An 18,355-nucleotide genomic window follows, 5' to 3' on the forward strand; every position below is an offset into this window, starting at 1 on the left:
GAGATCCGGAAGTGCGCTAGCGCAGGTGAGAAATGAGTCCTGGTTCCCGTAGGCCACGAAAACTGGTGCCTTGGCGGGCTCTAGCGGAATATTTGGGAACTGCACCCATATCTATTCGCACATTGGAAGAGTATTTTCGGTCTGGTATATGAATGTTTGTGTACATGTACACAGCAGGCGACGAATTCAGAAACATCCACCCTCAGCCTTAACTTCTCTTTCCCACACTCTCTTCCTTATGGTGTGACAGCCCCCTCTGAGAACTCATTACCTCTTCCATAAGAGGAGGAGATCTTGGGCAAATTGTTTTTTTGTGTTTTTTAAAAAATATATTTTATTGATTTTTTACAGAGAAGAAGGGAGAGAGATAGAGAGTCAGAAACATCGATGAGAGAGAAACATCAATCAGCTGCCTCCTGCACACTCCCCACTGGGGATGTGCCCGCAACCAAGGTACATGCCCTTGACCCGAATTGAAACTGGGACCCTTGAGTACAAAGGCCGAAGCTCTATCTATCTATCCACTGGGCCAAACCGGTCAGGGCTTGGGAAAATTCTTTTTTTTTTTTTAAATATATTTTATTGATTTTTCACAGAGAGGAAGGGAGAGGGATAGAGAATTAGAAACATCAATTAGAGAGAAACAGATCAGATCTTTAGAAATTTTCAGAAAACTCTAACAGCAGCACAGAACACACTCTTTTCAAGTGCACATGGAACATTCACCAAATAGACCAACTCATGAACAAATGTTGAAAATTTAAACTATATAAAGTATGTTTTTTGATCATAGTGGGATTAGAAACCAAGAACTGAAAGATATCTGGAAAAACCCCAAATATTTGGAAACTAAACAACACTTCTAAATAACCCATGGGTCAAAGAAGAAGTCTCAAGAGAAATTAGAAAACATTTTGAACAGAATTAAAATGAAAATGCAACACGTCAAAATGGTGAGATGCAGCTTAAACAGAGCTAAGAGTGCATTTATACAATTAAATGCTCATTGGAAAAGAAGAAATGTTTCAAATCAATAATATAAGCTTCTATCTTCAGAAACAAGCAAAGGGCAAAAACAAATGAAGCCCAAACCAAGTAGAATGAAATAAAGAGCAGAGATCAATGATATGGACACAGAAAAACAATGAAACCAAGAGCTCATTCATTGAAAACATCAGCATGACTGGTTTCCTTATAAAAGGGAGAAAACTTTAGCACAAATATTCCCAGAGGGGAGACAGTGCTAAGAGACCTAGGGAGAAGGCAGCCACTTATAAGCCGAGGAGAGAAGCCTGGGATAGTCCTCTCCTCGCAGCCCCGGAAGGAACCAGCCCTGCAGACCCCTTGACTTTGGACTTCTAACTTCCAGGCCATGGCACTCGCTCACAACAGCCCTCACAAACTAATAAATGAACTTAGCAGGGTCTTAGAATAGAAGGTCAAAATATAAAAGTCAGTTGTGTTTTTTTGTTTTGTTTTTTGAAGTTCTAGCATCTGGAAGTTCAAAGTCAAGGTGCCGGAAGATTCCATATCTTCCTGGTTCGTAGACAGCCATCTTCTCATTGGAACCTCACATGGCAGAGGGATGAGGTCTCTTTTACAAGGGTGCTCATCCCATTCGTGAGGGCTCCGCACTCATGGCCTAAGCCCCTTCCAAAGGCCCCAGCTCCTAAGACAATCATGAGGAGATGACGTTCAACATACCCATTTTGAGGGGACACGGACATTCAGTCCATGACACAGCCAGACCCCACTTCATCCCAGCCTGGAAGTGGAGGGAATCTGAGTGACCAGTCTTGAAATGTAGAGCATTCAGGCCAAGAAGGCTGTGCATGGCCAAAACCGTTTTTGGCTCAGTGGATAGAGCATCAGTCTGCGGACTGAAAGGCCCCAGGTTCGATTCCGGTCAGGGGCATGTGCCTTGGTTGCGGGCACGTCCCCAGTGGGGGGTGTGCAGGAGGCAGCTGATCGCTGATGGATGTCTCTCTCTCATCGATGTTTCTGGCTCTCTATCCCTCTCTCTTTATCTCTGTAAAAAGTCAAAAAATATATTTTAAAAAGAAGAAGAAGAAAAAGAAGAAGAAGAAGAAGAAAAAGGAGAAGGAGAAGGAGAAGGAGAAGGAGAAGGAGAAGGAGAAGGAGGCTGTGCATGTCTATGTGTGTAATTTTGGAAAATAAAAAGTGCTGAGAAGAAAATTGATCTCTAGACTGATTAGGGAGAGCACTTTCCATAGGGGTCAGGTAAAGTCTCTCTGAGGAGATCATATCTGAGCTGAAATTTGTGTGGTATCTATTTGTTTGTTGATTTTACAGACAGGAAGGGAAAAAGAGAAACATTGATTTGTTGTTCCACTTACTTATGCATTCATGAGCTGGTTCTTATATGTGCCCTGACTGGGGATTGAACCTGCAACCTTGGCACATCAGGATGATGCTCTAACCAACTGAGCTACCCACCCTGGCTGAGCTGAAATTTAAAGGACAATGGTGGGGTCTGAGGCAGCCAATCAATGTTGATGTTTCTCTCTCATCAATGTTTCTCTCTCTCTCTCTCTCTTCCCCTCCCTTCCTCTTTCTGAAATAAATAAAAACAGCTACCTGATGCTGAGGATTCTGTGGGTTTGGAATTCAGAAAGGGCACAGCAGGGACGACTGGTCTCTGCTCCACAGTGTCGGTCCTCAGCTGGGAAGACTTGGTGCTGAGGGGACTTGAGTGGCTGGTCCTGGGATCACCTGGAGGTATATGTCTCAGAGTTGAGCTGGTACCTCAGCTGGGCTAGTAGCCAGACAAAACATGTCGGGATGGCCTCTCTGGACGTTCTCTGCACCAGGGCTAATTTGGCTTCCTCTCGCATGGTTCTAAGAATGTCCCCAGAGAGTATGTAGCATGGTCTGGCTTTGGAGGTCACATAGCATCTCTTTCAGCATATCCTAATCAGTCTAGATTTATTTTCTCCCCGGCGAAGGTTCAAGGAGAAGGGTCACAGCCCTAGCTGGTTTGGCTCAGTGGAGAGAGCGTCAGCCTGTGGACTGAGGGGTCCCAGGTTCCATACCGGTCAAGGGCACATGCTCAGGTTGCGGGCTAGATCCCAGTAGGGGGCGTGCAGGAGGTAGCTGATCAATGATACTCTCTCATCTTGATGTTTCTCTCTATCTCTCTCATTCCTTTCCTCTCTGATATCAATAAAAAAAATATTTTTTTTTAAAGGAGTGGGGTTGCAGGAATGTCAAGGGCACATTGTAAGACAGCATGTGGGACTGGGGTACTGTGGCGGCCACAGTTATGGTAAGTTTCCTGGGCCACATCAGTGGGATGCAGCCCCGGGTTCATGCGCCAGCTGTCCTAGAGCAGAGAAGGCCCGGCTGGGGCCTTGGCCAGGGTCCCTCACGCCTCCCTGCCCACTCCTGGTTTGGTCTGTGGTACAGAAAGGCCTGGAAGACCCGAAGCAGACCATGCAGGCTGGCCCTACAGCGGCATCTGAAAGGGCCAGTGCCTGCCCTGGAACTGATCTGGCCCCCTGCACACACACACACACACACACACACACACACACACATCCCCCCACCCCCCTCCCGGGATCCCACCACTTCAGCCCTTTGCCCAGTCGGGCTGTTCCTGGTGCTGGTGCTGCAGAAGGGGGCAGAGCATTGGCCTGGCACAACAGAGACAGGGAAGCCACGGCCAGTGATTGAAACCGAGGACAGAGCTGGGAATGGAATCCCAGACGTGGGCCTCCCAGGGCCCAGCTTCGGAATCACTCACTCTCACAGCCCTTCTCCCCACTCGCGGCGAGTTCGATACCCGCCGGGCAGCTCCAAGCCCTCAGGGGTCAGAGCCGCCCAGCGGGGACTGAGTGACTGACAGGTGGGACCTGGGAGCTGCAGCCCCGCCTGGACCCCAGTGAGGGCTGGAGCGGGGACAGACGGGGCGGGACCAGAGGGGAGGCTAAGCAGGGCTGTGAACACGGGCCGATGGACTGACAGGGCCAGGGGCGGGCCAGGCCGAGCGGCGGAGGAGGAGCCTGCAGGGAAGGGCGAGGCCCCAGTCGGGCGGGGCCGGGATGGCTGAGGGCCGGGCGGGCTGAGAGCCGGGAGCGCCGGACCGCTAGCTGGATGGAGCCCCGTGGGAAGGGGAAGGGGCACGGGGACTGTCCGAGCGGCCGGGAGGACGGCTGGGACCTTGGGGCTGGGAAAGGAAGGAGGATCCGGGGACCCGGCAGGTGTCAGGATCTAGAACAAAGGCCTCTGTGGGTGGGCCCAGGGGCGCCCTGGGGGCGGGGCTAAGGAGCCCTGAATGACAGCCGAGGGCTGGGCCGAGACAAAGTCCTGACAGCTCTGCGAGGACTCCTCTTAGGGCTGAGCAGCGAGCTTCGCGCATGTCGTGCCCGGGTGAGGGGAGGTCGCCGTTGTGCCCGGGCTGCCACCGCAGCCTCCCTCCTCCGAGGGCGTCTGTGCTGGGGCCGGACCGGTGCAGAGAGATCAGACCTGCCCGAAGGAGGGTTGTACCTCCCGGCCCCGGGTCCATCCGGGCCCAGCGATCGTCAGCCCAAGGCGTCCACCTGGCCCTGACTCAGCTACCGGGCCGTTCCCAGGGCGGGGAGCCCGCCATCGGAGATTCAGCGATTCCGGTGCTGGCCCGCCCGCCTGTCCACAGTTGCAGAAGCGCTTTCTGAACTGGCCCCGGAGCTACGGACCTTCGCTCGAAGTACTCGGAGCCCGGCTGCTGCCCGGCCCTCGTGCCCCGCAGGCTTCAGGGCTCCGGCCAAACCCGCGTCAGAGGAGTCCCAGCCATGTCCCCAGCCCCGCCCCGCCCGGCTGGCCCCGCCTCCCGTCCCCAGCCCCGCCCCGCCCGGCTGGCCCCGCCTCCCGTCCCCAGCCCCGCCCCGCCCGGCTGGCCCCGCCCCGCCCGGCTGGCCCCGCCCCTTTCGTGCCGGATGTCCCGACCGTACCCTGGCCACGCCCCTTCACTGCAGCCCCGCCCCTCTGACCCAGAATGACAGCCCCCCTCTGTCCCAGATTGACAGCCCCCTTCTGCCCCAGCCCTTCCTCTCTGGCCCCGTCCCTCACCGCCAGGCTCAGACTGGAGGTCCCACATTCACCCGGTCTCGGGGCCCCAGAGTGGCTGAGGATAAAGGTCCGCCACTCTGTTCATCCATCACCTCTTCATTCGGGCCCTGCGTAAGGTCTAGGTCTTCCTCAGTATCCCCTCTGGGCTGAATGCAGGGGGGTGGGGAAGCGGGTCCTACCGGCTGGATGCTGAGGCCCTGGCCAGGGTCTTCATGGGCAGAATCTGGGGTCTGATCAAGTGAGTCAGAGCTGCAGGGTCACACCGCAGGGCCAGTGGGAGAGGGGCAGGTTCCTCTAACGCACTGTCCCTTCTTTTTCCACAATGTCAGTCCGCATTCCCATTTACACAATCCCCGCCTTAGCGGTGATGCCCCAGTCAGAGCTCCCTCCCCTCTGTGCCCAAGATTTCGGGGAAAGAGTCCTGTTCCTGGCCCCACAAGTCCCGAGAGACCTGCCCTCTAGGAGACTGACAATTCCCAGGTCCGGGGCCTCCAGAAACGGCCCCCTTTGCCTCACAGGCGGTTGTTCTACCCTAAATCAACCTTGAGCCATCCAGCCCACCTCCATCCCATCTCCCTCAGCCCTAGGGCCAGCGTCCCCAACGGATGTCCCTTATCACAGCGTCGCCCCACATCTTCAGTCTGGACAGCCGCCGGAAGTTCCCACAGAGGCGAGGGTGGGAGAGGGCGGGACGGAACAGAGGGTCTCCATCCCCAAATGCCTTCCCTTGGGGGGCCCTCTGAGGGATGGGAAACGGGGGTCCATTCGGCCACTAGCACAGCCAGGCAGCAGCAGAGCCACTCACTCCAGTGCCAGCAGCACCACCTGTCCTTGGAAAACTTGGACTCAAGGCGAGCTCTCCCCAGGCTGCCTGAAGAAGGGTCTTCCCCGCATTCTTCAGGACACAGGTCAGCATCCAGGAGGCAAGGTGGCTGGTCTTCTTGGGTGTCTCTCAATCTGTAATTCCCTTAGTCCTGCAGAAGGCGAGGAGCAGCTCCCAGGAGTGAGGAAGGCTGGTCCTGGGAGCTGGGGCGTCTTTTGGAGGTTCAGGAAATCCCCACACTGCCCTCGGACAGCTCGGTGTCTGTTACTGCCGAAGTCCAGAATGGAGATTCCTCCATCGGCCCACTCTAGGGTTTCTCTGTCACCCTCCGGGGTCCCTGCTCTCGTAGGCTGAGCTGGCCCCCTGGGGACTAAGGAAACACCTGCCTCCAGACATTGGCTGGAGGGTGTCCTGAGGGCCTCCCTGGGCTGCAGAAACCCTGGTGGATGGGTGAGCACTGGGCACACCTCCTGGGCCCAGAGCCGGGAGCCCTAGAACTCTCTGGTCCCAGGTCTCAGCAGTGACCCACAGCTCTAGTCCACCATCAGTATTCTAACAACCCAGGACACACTTATTTAACTCATGCTCTGTTCCATTTAACCATATCAGTCCCGTACTCACCTTTGGTGACCTTCCTCTTCCTCCTCCTCCTCCTCCTCCTCCTCCTCCTCCTTCTTTTTTTAAAATATATTTTTATTGATTTCAGAGAGAAAGGGAGAGGGGAAGAGACAGACACATCAATAATTTGAGAGAATCATCTACTGGATTGGCTGCCTCTTGCACGCCCCCTACTGAGGATCGAGCTGGAAACCTGGGCATGTGCCCTTGGCTGGAATCAAACCTGGAATCCTTCAGTCTGCAGGCTGATGCTCTATCCACTGAGCCAAACCAGCTAGGATGACCATTGTTCTTTATAAAATAAAATCTAAGATCCATACCATGGTCTCTGAGGCTCTGCTTTGTGGTCCAACCCCATTCCAACTCTCTTCTTTGCTCATTGCATGCTGGCCAAGATCGCCTTTCTCTGCTCTTTGAACACACCTGTGTTTTTCTGCTCTTGGGCCTTTTTCTCTGCTTGGAACTGGATTGTAAGCCCTATAAGGATAGACATTGTGTTTGGTTTTGTTTGGCTCTCTCTCTTAAACTGGTAGGCAGTAGATAATAAATGCCAGCTGTAGTAGGTTTTAATAAATAATCTATATAATAAAAACCTAAGTGGTCCTTACAGAAGGACCAGAACGACCGGTTGCTATGATGTGCTTTGACCACCAGGGGGCAGACGCTCAATGCAGGAGCTACCCCTGGTGGTCATTGTGCTCCCACAGGGGGAGCACCACTCAGCCAGAAGCTGGGCTCATGGCCGGTGAGTGCAGTGGCGGTGGTGGGAGCCTCTCCCGCCTCCGCAGCAGTGCTGAGGAGCAGCGAGTCAAGCATTAGGAGCAGGCGGGTGGTAAGGAGCGGGGGGGGGGGGGGGGCCTGGACTGTGAGAGGACACAGGCGGGGCTGAGGGAGCCCCTCCCAGTGCACAAATTCCATGTCCTGGACCTCTAGTTCTTGAATAAATGCATTTGATGCTTTTCTATTGACTTAATCTTTACAAAAGCCACGTGAGGTAGAAACTATCATTAAATCTTTTTTTAGGGAAGAAAACAGGCGCTCGGAGAGGCCGGGCCGCATGTTGAAGGCCGCAGCTATGATGTGAACCCCTCAGGGAGGCTTTTTCACCTCTCTTTGGGGATGGGGGTGTGGGAGTGAAACAGGACACCGCAGGCCAGCTTCCAGATCCTAGAAAAGGGTGGGCTTCCTGGTCAGGAGGCATTGGGTCCGGGTTGGAAAGCTGGCGTTTGACGTGGGTCTGCAAAGGCCCTCGGAGAGCATCCCGGTGGGAGGAAGAGCCATGAGCAAAGGTGTGGAGGCAGGAACATCCAGCTCTTGGAACTAGCCAGCTGGAGGCCGGTCAGCCAGGACACACCGCCCGCGCTCCCCTGGGTGCATCAGCTCGGGATCCAGAGGCAGGACTCCCGTGGGCGTAGGCGGCCAGACACTCCGGGCCGAGGCCCCGGAGCCCTCTGGGAGGTGAGCTGGGCGCTCCCACGCCCCTCTGGGGCAGGACGTTCCCACGCGGGGGCAGGGGCGGGCGGCCTTGGGAAAGGCTCGGGGCGGGCCCAGGGGAGGGCGTCTGAGCTCCAATCCCTCTGCAGCTCATTGTCCTTTCTCGCTCAGCAGACCGGGGTCGCTCCTGCAGCAGAGCGGGGAGGTAAGTGGCTGGGGGGGGGGGGGGGGGGCGCGCCTGGCTTGGGGAGAGTGGGAAACGGGACTTGGACTCCTCCGTGTGGTCCCTGCCATGGAAGAGGGGAGGGGGCTCCTGGGGAATTACGCTTTGTTGGCATACGGGGTGCCATGTCTTTCCCCAAATGCAGATTGCTCCTTCCCTTTCCCCATCGGTGGGGCTCTCCCACCCACTCGACACGGATGGGGAGCCCTTCCTTCCCAAATGGGGGGCCCTCTCCCACTTACCGCACACGGTATACTCCTTCATGATTACTGGGCGCCCCCTCCCCACATGTGGGGGGCTCTTTCTCTTTCCAGAAATGAATGCCCCGCAACCCTCTCCAGATGTGAGCTCCTTCTCCTCTCTCTGGCCCATTTTGGTCCTTGTCCTGCTCTAGAGTCCCCACCCCACCCCCCACGGGATGTCAGTCCCCGAGACTCCCCACCCCATGGGGGTTTGGGCTCATCCTGTCCCGCTCCTCCACTGGATCCAGCAGAGCAGGCTCTCCTGCACGTAGGCAGCCCATTAGGGGGGGGGGGGGGGCGGGCTGTCTGGCAGAGATGGTGGCAGATGGCCTGAGGAAGGAGAGGGAGCCCCGGACCTGCTTCCTCCCACCCGTCTCTTCTGGGGGGCAAACAACCCAGGAGGGTTTGTTTCCCGAGCTGGCCAGGCTGAGCTGGGGCGGGAAGTAGGACCCAGGCCCCCAGCCCCAAACTATTCAGACCCTGCCTTAAGAATTAAGCCTCCTCCCGCAGAAACCGGTTTGACTCAGTAGATAGAGCGTCAGCCTGTGGACTGAAGGGTCCCAGGTTCGATTCCGGTCAAGGGCATGTACCTTGGTTGCGGGCACATCCCCGATGGGGGATGTGCAAGAGGCAGCTGATTGATGATTCTCTCTCATCGATGTTTCTGGCTCTCTCTCCCTCTCTCTTTCTCTCTGTAAAATATCAATAAGATATATATATTTTTTAAAAAAATTAAGCCTCCTCCCACTTCTCAGATGGGGAATTGAGGTCCCGGGGGCAGAAGCTCCAAATGTCTTGGACCCCAATTTACCGCCATGGGGTTGGATACCAGACAAAACTAGAAGGTCCGGGGACCTGAGGAAGATGCTGAAATCTTAGAAGCTCCCCGTCCCACACCCCCACCACACACTCCTGTGGAAATGGTTTCTCTGTCTGGGCCCTAAGGGGTAGGGTCAGAGGGCAATGTGTGGGCTCATTCACATACACCCCCCAGATGTTCTTCAGAGCTGCCCGGAGGTTGGTGCTGAAGAAGCGAGGACTTGGGACTCGAGGGACACACAACGCGGGGGACGCTGGTAAGACGCAGACACCCTCCTCCCCTGCCTAACTCTACAGCCAGGGGCGGGAGTGCTGTCCGCAGGCTGCTCGGTCCCTTCCATGCTGGGCCTGCCCAGAACCATTTCCCACAGCCCCACTACCGGGTCCAGGAAATGGAGCTCCCGCAGCCCATGCTTCCTCGGGGCCTGCCCCCTCCACTTGAGGCCTTTGTGTCCTGAGGTGGAGGTGCTGACAGAACCGGGGCCTCCTTGGCAGACCAGGTGTCAGTGCCAGTCCGAAGATGCCTACAGCTGGAGAGACTGCAGCCAGCTAGCAGAGGGTCTTTCTGGTTTACTCATTTATAAAGAAGTAACATTCATTGAGCCCTGACCATGTAGCCCGAGCTGTGACAAATACTTTATACAGATGAACACATCGAGACTTTCCAACAAACACGTGAGGCGGAGGTGTGCTGTTATCTCCGTTTCTCAGATGAGCAAACTGTGTCGGTCTGAGGACTGAAGGGTCCCGGGTTTGATTCAGGTCAGTGGCGCATGCCCGGGTTGCAGGCTCGATCCCCAGGAGGGGGCCTGCAGGAGGCAGCTGATCAATGATTCCCTCTCATCATTGATGTTTCTACCTCTCTCTCCCTTCCCCTCTGAAATCAATAAAAATTGATGACTAAGTAAGTAAAGGCATACGGATATTGTTTTACTGTTTGCAGAGCACTTTTGCACCTGTCAGCTCAGGTTCACCTCATGAGCCTTTGCTCACCATTGCCTCTGCCTGACTTGCCTGACTTGCCTCGTCCTACCAGAGAACTCAGGATTGGAAGCCGGGAGGAGAAGGGTGCTGAATTGCAGCCCTGGCCCTGGTCCTTCTGGTTCTGTGAATTTTATTTTATTTATTTTTTATTCCTGAACTGAGAGCAGTGGCTCTTTTTTATTTTTATTTTTTTACATATATTTTATTGATTTTTTTACAGAGAGGAAGGGAGAGGGATAGAGAACTAGAAACATCGATGAGAGAGGAACATCAATCAGCTGCCTCCTGCACAGCCCCCACCGGGGACGTGCCCACAACCAAGGTACATGCCCTTGACCGGAATCGAACCCGGGACTTTCCAGTCTGCAGGCCCACACTCTATCCACTGAGCCAAACCGGTTCTGGCTGGTTCTGTGAATTTTTAGCTGCAGTTTCTTCATCTGTAAAATGGAGTTAACAGCATCACCTAGCTCAGAGTGATGTGGAGTGAATGAGTCAACTTACCTGAAGGCCTCAGAATGGCTCCTGGCACACAGGAAGTGCTCAATAAATGCAACTCTTCTTTTAAAAAATGTATATTATTGATTTTTTAAAGAGAGGAAGGGGGAGAAATAGAGAGTTAGAAACATTGATGAGAGAGAAACACCGATCAGCTGCCTCCTGCACACCCTTACTGGGGCTGTGTCCGCAACCAAGGTGCATGCCCTTGACCGGAATTGAACCTGGGACCTTTCAGTCCACAGACAGACACTCTATCCACTGAGCCAAACCGGTTAGGGCCAACCCTGTCTCTTAGTATTACGGTTAGTGCTGGCATGTCCCAGGGGCAGCCTGAACTCAGCTCCTTCCTTGTACCCACAGCCCACAGCAAGGGGAAGACGGCCCCCTACACCAATTACCACGCCCAGCGCTCCTACCCCATGCCGGACGAGCCCTTCTGCACGGAGCTCACCGCCGAGCAGCGGGCCCTGAAGGAGAAGGAGAAGGGCAGCTGGACCCAGCTGAGCCACGCCGAGAAGGTGGCCTGTAAGTCTGGGCTGGGGCTGGCTGGGGAGCGCGGGCTGGCAGGGGCTTTGCAGAGAAGGGCCCATCAGGGAGCCCCCACCCACAGCAGCCAGAAATGCACACCCAGGGGAGAATTTCACTCATTTGTTCATTCTTTATATTCACTCCATCGCTGTCCATGGCCTGGAGCCAGAGGATGCTGGGGACACGGGAGTGAATCACCCAGCTGGTTCCCGCCATCAGAGTGCTCCCCGTCCAGTGGGGGAACTGACACCAACCCCGATAGCTGTAATGCAGGGTGCGTGGCTAAGTGAGGTGTGGTCAAATGTTTGTGAGCTCGAGAGAGAGAGAGAGAGAGAGAGAGAGAGAGAGAGAGAGAGAGAGAGAGAGAGAGGGAGATGGAGTCCAGAGGAAGGCACATTCCCGCTGGCGCTGGATGGAGCGGAGGGTGCTGTAGATACCGGGAACATGGGGGAAGATAGGGGAGCAGGGAACATGGAGGGCTCTGGCATCACTGAGAGGTATGAGGGGACAGAGCCGGGAGAGGCAGGTGCGGTGGATGGGGGAGCAGGCACCTGACCTTGAGGGGCAGGGGGGATGTGTGACCCCAGGTTATGGCCACCAGAAGTGCCCTGGGCTACCAGCTCCGGGCCCCGCTTTGCGTACCGGTACTCCAGATGCTTGATAAGAACTTGCCGAATGGACAGCGGCTGCCGCAGGGAGGGGGAGGCTGGAGATCCCCAGACCTAGAGCTGGCTCTGGGCCCTTGGGGGGCTGCCCCTGAGCCCCCCCTTCACCCCTCATCTGCTTCCAGTGTACCGGCTGCAGTTCCACGAGACCTTCGCCGAGATGAACCGCCGCTCCAACGAGTGGAAGACAGTGGTGGGCTGTGTATTCTTCTTCTGCGGGTTCACGGCTCTGCTCATTTGGTGGCAGCGGGTCTATGGTGAGTTGCAGCGTCTCGCCCGGCTCGGCTGCCGCCCTGGGCCTGCCCGGCGGCCGCAGCCACAGCCTTGTCCTTGTCAGAGAGCTCATTTCAAGATTTTGAGAAGTCCCCCCAAGAGGTGGAGGGCGAAGGGCAGAGCACAGCTGTCTGAGTGGCAATGTAGGGACTCCCCCGCTCTGGGCCTCAATGGCCCCATCTGTAACATAAGAGTAATAATGCCCACATCTCAGGGCCCTGGTGAGGTCTGAATGAGAGAGAGCTGCAGGCCAGCTGTGGTTAGGAGTGATATTCTTACTGTGATACTGGAGCCGTGGCCTGGGCGCGGTGTGCTCAGGGGCCTGTGAGAATCCAGAGGAGAGAGCGCAGGAACCCTGCAGGGCCACCCGGAGGAAGGCACATCCCAGCTGGCTGTTATTAAGCATGAATTTTTTAAAATATATTTTTATTTTAAATATAAAATGAAAACATATTTTATAGAATGGCCAGGAGCCATTCTAAGGCCCTCAGGTAAGCTGACTCATTTGCTCCGCATCACTCTGAACCCGGTGATGCCGTTAACTCCATCTTACAGATGAAGAAACTGAGCAGCTAACATTCAGAAAGGAAGGACTATAGATACATCAATGATGAGAGAGAGTCATTGATCAGCTGCTTTCTGCATTGGCCCCCCTGTCCCCCAAACTGGGGATGGAGCCCGCAACAGGGGCATATGCCCTGACCGTGAATTGAACCGTGACCTCCTGGTTCACAGGTTGATGCTCAGCCGCTGAGCCACGCCGGCCGGCATACATGAATCTTTCAGTTCATTGTTCCAGCCGCGGTGACGGAGTCCCCAGCATGCTCGAGCTTGAACAAAATAAAGGTTTTGTTCTTGTCTCGCAAAAAGGCCGCGGGAGGTACGGGGACGTCACACCGTCAGGCTTCTTACACCTCGTTGCTCTGCCCTCCTTAGCGTGTAGCTTCTCCTTGGCATGCACGATGGCTGCTCCTGCCCCAGCCCACGTCCCAGGAAAGAAGAGGGGGAGGGAGGAAGCACGCCTTTTTAAGGTCCAGAAGTTGCGCACACCACTTCTGCTCACGTTCTGTTCGCTAGAAATGATCACCTGACCATATCTAGCCACAAGGAACACTGGGCGGTGCTGCCATACGCCCAGCTGACCGTGCGCTGCTACACAACAAGGGTGGTTCTCAAAGTGTGGCTCCTGGACCAACAGCTTCACGTGGGAACTTAGAAATACAAATTCCCGGCGCCACTCTGGGCCCACCGAGTCAGACACCGGCGGGGAGCCCAGCAGTCAGCGTTCTCAGGCCCTCCAGGCGAGGGGTGCCGCTCAGGTGGAGGAGCACTGCTCTGAAGGAGGGGGAGGGTGCTGAGGAGGAGCTGCAGCCAGCTGACCTCTAGTGGCCGCACCTTGTTTCTGCTGTAAACTGTGGTGTGGTGGGCGTTCCTACCTTGCATAAGAAAGAAATGAGAGGGCCTTTGGAAAAACTCTAATCCAGCTCAATGTTCGGTACTTACAGGTGCCCATACAGGTTGTTTCTTTGTTGCCCACCCACTGGGATAGGAAGGGCCAGGGAGGGTGGCAGGCAGGGCGAGTCAGCCTCTGGGGCAGACGGGTCAGGAAGGGCAGTAAGACCTGAGGGGTGTCGGACACTGTGGTCCCAGCCTTTCCCTGCGCCACACGGGAAGGCACTTAAAATACCCCATGGGCGCTTCAGCCTTTGGGTTAGGTGTTGTCCTCACCAGACTTCTTTTTAAAAATATATATATTTTATTGATTTTTTACAGAGAGGAAGAGAGAGGGACAGAGAGTTAGAAACACAGACGAGAGATAAACATCCACCAGCTGCCTCCTGCACACCCCTTACTGGGGATGTGCCCGCAACCAATGTACATGCCCTTGACCGGAATCGAACCTGGGACCTTTCAGTCTGCAGGCCGGCGCTCTATCCACTGAGCCAAACTGGTTTCGGCACCAGACTTCTTAAATCCGCACCCGAGGATATGTTTTTGTTGATTTTAGAGAGAGAGGGAGAGAGAGAAACATCGATCAGCTGCCTCCCAAAGGCGCCCCAAACTGGGATCGGACCCAGAACCTTTTTGTTCTCAGAAGGATGACGTCCAACCAACCAACCTACCCGGCGGGGCCTCCCCTGGTTTTTAAAGTGAATGCCTCTATCCTCCCTCCTACTCCCAACCCCCTTCAGGAAGTAAAATAAACTTATCCCGGACTCCTCCAATAAGTGGAGCAAACTGAGTAATTACAGCTAGAATAGCTACCATGTATTATGGGCTTAATACCTGTCCCACATTATGCAAATCATTTTATAAATAGTAACTCATTTAATCCCCACAACCCTAGTGCAGAGGACCTGGCTTTGACAGATAAGGAAACCGAGGCTCAGAGCGATAAAGTGACCTGTTCAAAGGCACACAGCAAGAGCGTAGTTGAGCCAGGATTTGAATCCAGACAGGCTTCAAACCATTGCTCCTAATTACCCCTGGGCCACACAGCAGGCGGGGAGACTGAGGCTCTGAAGGGGAGGGACCTTGACCCAGTTCCCACGGCGCATCGAAGGCGGAGTTGCGGTCAGGACACGGAACTCCGTGGAGTGCCGCTTAGGAAGTCTGAGGGGGAGACGGGCGGGGTGGAGGGAGCTCCTCCCCGCAGGGCACCCTCCCCGGTCCCTGGGACCGTGGCTCAGAGGGAGGGGCGGCCTGTCCCTGCCCCGTGCCTTCCTGCAGTGTTCCCCGAGAAGCCCATCACCCTGACGGACGAGTGGAAGGCCAAACAGCTCCAGCGCATCCTGGACATGAAGGGCAACCCCGTGCAAGGCCTGGCCTCCCGCTGGGACTACGAGAAGAAGGAGTGGAAGAAGTGACTGCGTCCCACATCCCAGGCCACGCCCCCCGCCCCCCAAGCTCTCCCCTGGCCCGGAGCCTGCGGAGCACCCCCTCCCCTCTCGGTCACCCCAATAAAGCTGGCCTGTTCTCTTCTGCCTTTGAGCTCCGCCTCAGTCTTTATCCGCCACAGAGCCTCCACCACACCCCAAACCAGGCAGCGCAGCGGCCCGGGGGCAAGCGCAAGCGCCCTCCAGGGGCTCAGAGCCCGGCGCACCCGGCGGGCTTCCTGGGGGAGAGGCGAGGGCTGAGCCTCACGGGGACTGGGAGAGCGGGCAGGAGAGGGACGGCGGGCAGAGAGGGACAGCGGGCAGGAGAGGGACGGCGGGCAGGAGAGGGACGGCGGGCAGGAGAGGGACGGCGGGCAGGAGAGGGACGGCGGGCAGGAGAGGGAGAGCGGGCAGGAGAGGGACGGCGGGCAGGAGAGGGAGAGCGGGCAGGAGAGGGAGAGCGGGCAGGAGAGGGACGGCGGGCAGGAGAGGGACGGCGGGCAGGAGAGGGAGAGCGGGCAGGAGAGGGAGGGCGGGCAGGAGAGGGAGAGCGGGCAGGAGAGGGAGAGCGGGCAGGAGAGGGAGAGCGGGCAGGAGAGGGACGGCGGGCAGGAGAGGGACAGCGGGCAGGAGAGGGACGGCGGGCAGGAGAGGGACGGCGGGCAGGAGAGGGAGAGCGGGCAGGAGAGGGAGGGCGGGCAGGAGAGGGACGGCAGGCAGGAGAGGGACGGCGGGCAGGAGAGGGACGGCGGGCAGGAGAGGGACGGCGGGCAGGAGAGGGACGGCGGGCAGGAGAGGGAAAGCGGGCAGGAGAGGGACGGCGGGCAGGAGAGGGAAAGCGGGCAGGAGAGGGAAAGCGGGCAGGAGAGGGACGGCGGGCAGGAGAGGGACAGCGGGCAGGAGAGGGAAAGCGGGCAGGACAGGGACGGCGGGCAGGAGAGGGACGGCGGCAGGAGAGGGAGGGCGGGCAGGAGAGGGAGGGCGGGCAGGAGAGGGAGGGCGGGCAGGAGAGGGACGGCGGGCAGGAGAGGGACGGCGGCAGGAGAGGGACGGCGGGCAGGAGAGGGACGGCGGGCAGGAGAGGGACGGCGGGCAGGAGAGGGACGGCGGGCAGGAGAGGGACGGCGGGCAGGAGAGGGACGGCGGGCAGGAGAGGGACGGCGGGCAGGAGAGGGACGGCGGGCAGGAGAGGGAGGGCGGGCAGGAGAGGGACGGCGGGCAGGAGAGGGACGGCGGGCAGGAGAGGGACGGCGGGCAGGAGAGGGAGGGCGGGCAGGAGAGGGACGGCGGGCAGGAGAGGGACGGCGGGCAGGAGAGGGAGGGCGGGCAGGAGAGGGAGGGCGGGCAGGAGAGGGAGAGCGGGCAGGAGAGGGACAGCGGGCAGAGAGGGACAGCGGGCAGGAGAGGGACAGCGGGCAGAGAGGGACAGCGGGCAGGAGAGGGAGAGCGGGCAGGAGAGGGACAGCGCTCCGGGTGGAGGGAGAGGCTGGAGCAAAGGCAAGGACACTCCTTTATTCAGCCAAGTAACACCTTCTTCCTGAGGACCTACTGTGTGCCAGGCGCTTACCCCTCCAGGCCTCGGGGAGGCAGCAGGAGACACTCTCTGGCCTCAGTGGGGGAGACAGAAGAGTAAGTATGATATATAGTAGGTGACCTGGTTTTAGGTGCTATAAATAAACAAAACAAAGGGAGACTTAGAGGGGGATTGGGGATTGGGGACGAAGGTCTGAATGAAATGAGGAGACAAGCCTTGTATCAAAGACAAAGCAGCCGGAGCAAAGGCCGAGGTGGGGTTCTGGTGTGTGTGTGTGTGTGTGTGTGTGTGTGTGTGTGTACCTTCCAGGAGGCCGCCCACGGTGACGGGAGTGGGATGACTCGGAGCAGCAGGGAGGTGTGTGCTGGGGGAGAGGGCTGGCCGTGGGGCAGAAAGCAGGTTATAAAAGCCTCCTGGGAGTCTATTCCAAGTGCGATGGGAAGTGGTATCGGTCTGCATCCTCTGAGAAGCAAAAGCCAAGAAAGAAGGAAAGAGGCCGGAGATCTGTTGGGGGTTCCCCCGGTGAAGGATGAAGCAGACAGGGAGAAGGAGGGGGCGGTGAGACCTTCAGACGGTGATGCAGGCCTGACCGCTGTGGAAGGATCGGGGAGCAGACGCCTTGAACGTCTGTGCTCTGCATCTAAGTCCAGCCCGGAGACAGTCATGTGACAGAGGCTGTTTAAAGGATGGTTATGTCTACACAAGAGAAAACTATAAATATGTAAAGATAACTTTAAAGAGTATCCTAGAGAGCATGCCCAAGGAAGGACAGATCTGGAAGGGGAGGGTGCCTTCCCAAACTGGGGGTCAGACCTCGTTGGAGAAGGTGTGGTTGGAGCCTGCCAGCTGGCAGAGAACGGAGCCAGGTTGGCTAGGCCACAGCTGGTCCTTGGTCACTGGGCAGGGACAGTTCGAGGTCCCCAGAGGCCCAAGGGCGCAGAGGCCGGTGGGCGGGGAATTGGGGCACCTTGTAGATGTGAGGCCGGGAGTGTGTGGTGTCTGAGTTAGGAGAGCGGCAAGTAAATGGTCCCCAGGCGGGGGCGCTGCAAGGCGGCTGGTAGACTGGGCTCATGGCTGCAGCAGATCACCACCAGATGTCCTCACTCACTGCTGACCAACCCCTCAGCAGGAGCAAGAACACACACACAGACACACACACACACACACACACACACACACCCCAGAACCAGAAAGCCAAGCCCAGCCTTTCCTCCAGAAATGCCCCCTCCAGCACCCTCTGCTGGCAGAGTTTAGCATCTCCCTGTAAAGAAGGCAATGCTTAGCCGAAACCAGTTTGGCTCAGTGGAGAGCATCAGCCTGCGGACTGAAAGGTCCCAGGTTTGATTCCGGTCAAGGGCATGTACGTTGGTTGCGGGCACATCCCCAGTGGGGGGTGTGCAAGAGGCAGCTGATCAATGATTCTCTCTCATCGATGTTTCTAACTCTCTATCCCTCTCTCTTTCTCTCTGTAAAAAATCAATAAAATATAATAAAAAGAAGAAGAAGAAGAAGAAGAAGAAGAAGAAGAAGAAGAAGAAGAAGAAGAAGGAGAAGAAGAAGAAGAAGAAGGAGAAGAAGAAGGCAATGCTCAGAGTTTGTTATCCTAGAGCAGGCACTAAAGGGTGAATTTGGAGTTGAGGGGCAATAAATAGACAACTGGAACAGCAAACCTGAGAAAGTCGTGGCCAATGGGGAGACCCAGAGGGACAAAAGGCCCATTAGAGGACTTTTGTTGGGCAAAACCCTTAGGCCCCACTGTGCTCAGTCC

The 18,355-nt window shown here is 56.6% G+C and overlaps 1 protein-coding gene across 1 annotated transcript; it reads left to right on the forward strand.

Moving 5' to 3' along the window:
- Positions 1-7,949: 7,949 nt before the first annotated feature.
- On the forward strand, positions 7,950-15,171 carry COX4I2 (cytochrome c oxidase subunit 4I2). Its single transcript, XM_084886914.1, has 6 exons — positions 7,950-7,966; positions 8,117-8,147; positions 9,402-9,483; positions 11,072-11,236; positions 12,030-12,161; positions 14,908-15,171. The coding sequence occupies exons 3-6, from the start codon at positions 9,402-9,404 to the stop codon at positions 15,042-15,044; spliced, it is 516 nt and encodes a 171-aa protein (XP_084743040.1). The 5' UTR covers positions 7,950-7,966; positions 8,117-8,147; the 3' UTR covers positions 15,045-15,171.
- The last annotated feature ends 3,184 nt before the right edge of the window (positions 15,172-18,355 follow it).

The sequence above is a fragment of the Pipistrellus hanaki genome (genome assembly GCF_964339955.1).
Source record: "Pipistrellus hanaki genome assembly, chromosome: 6".
Taxonomy (NCBI): Eukaryota; Metazoa; Chordata; class Mammalia; order Chiroptera; family Vespertilionidae; genus Pipistrellus; species Pipistrellus hanaki.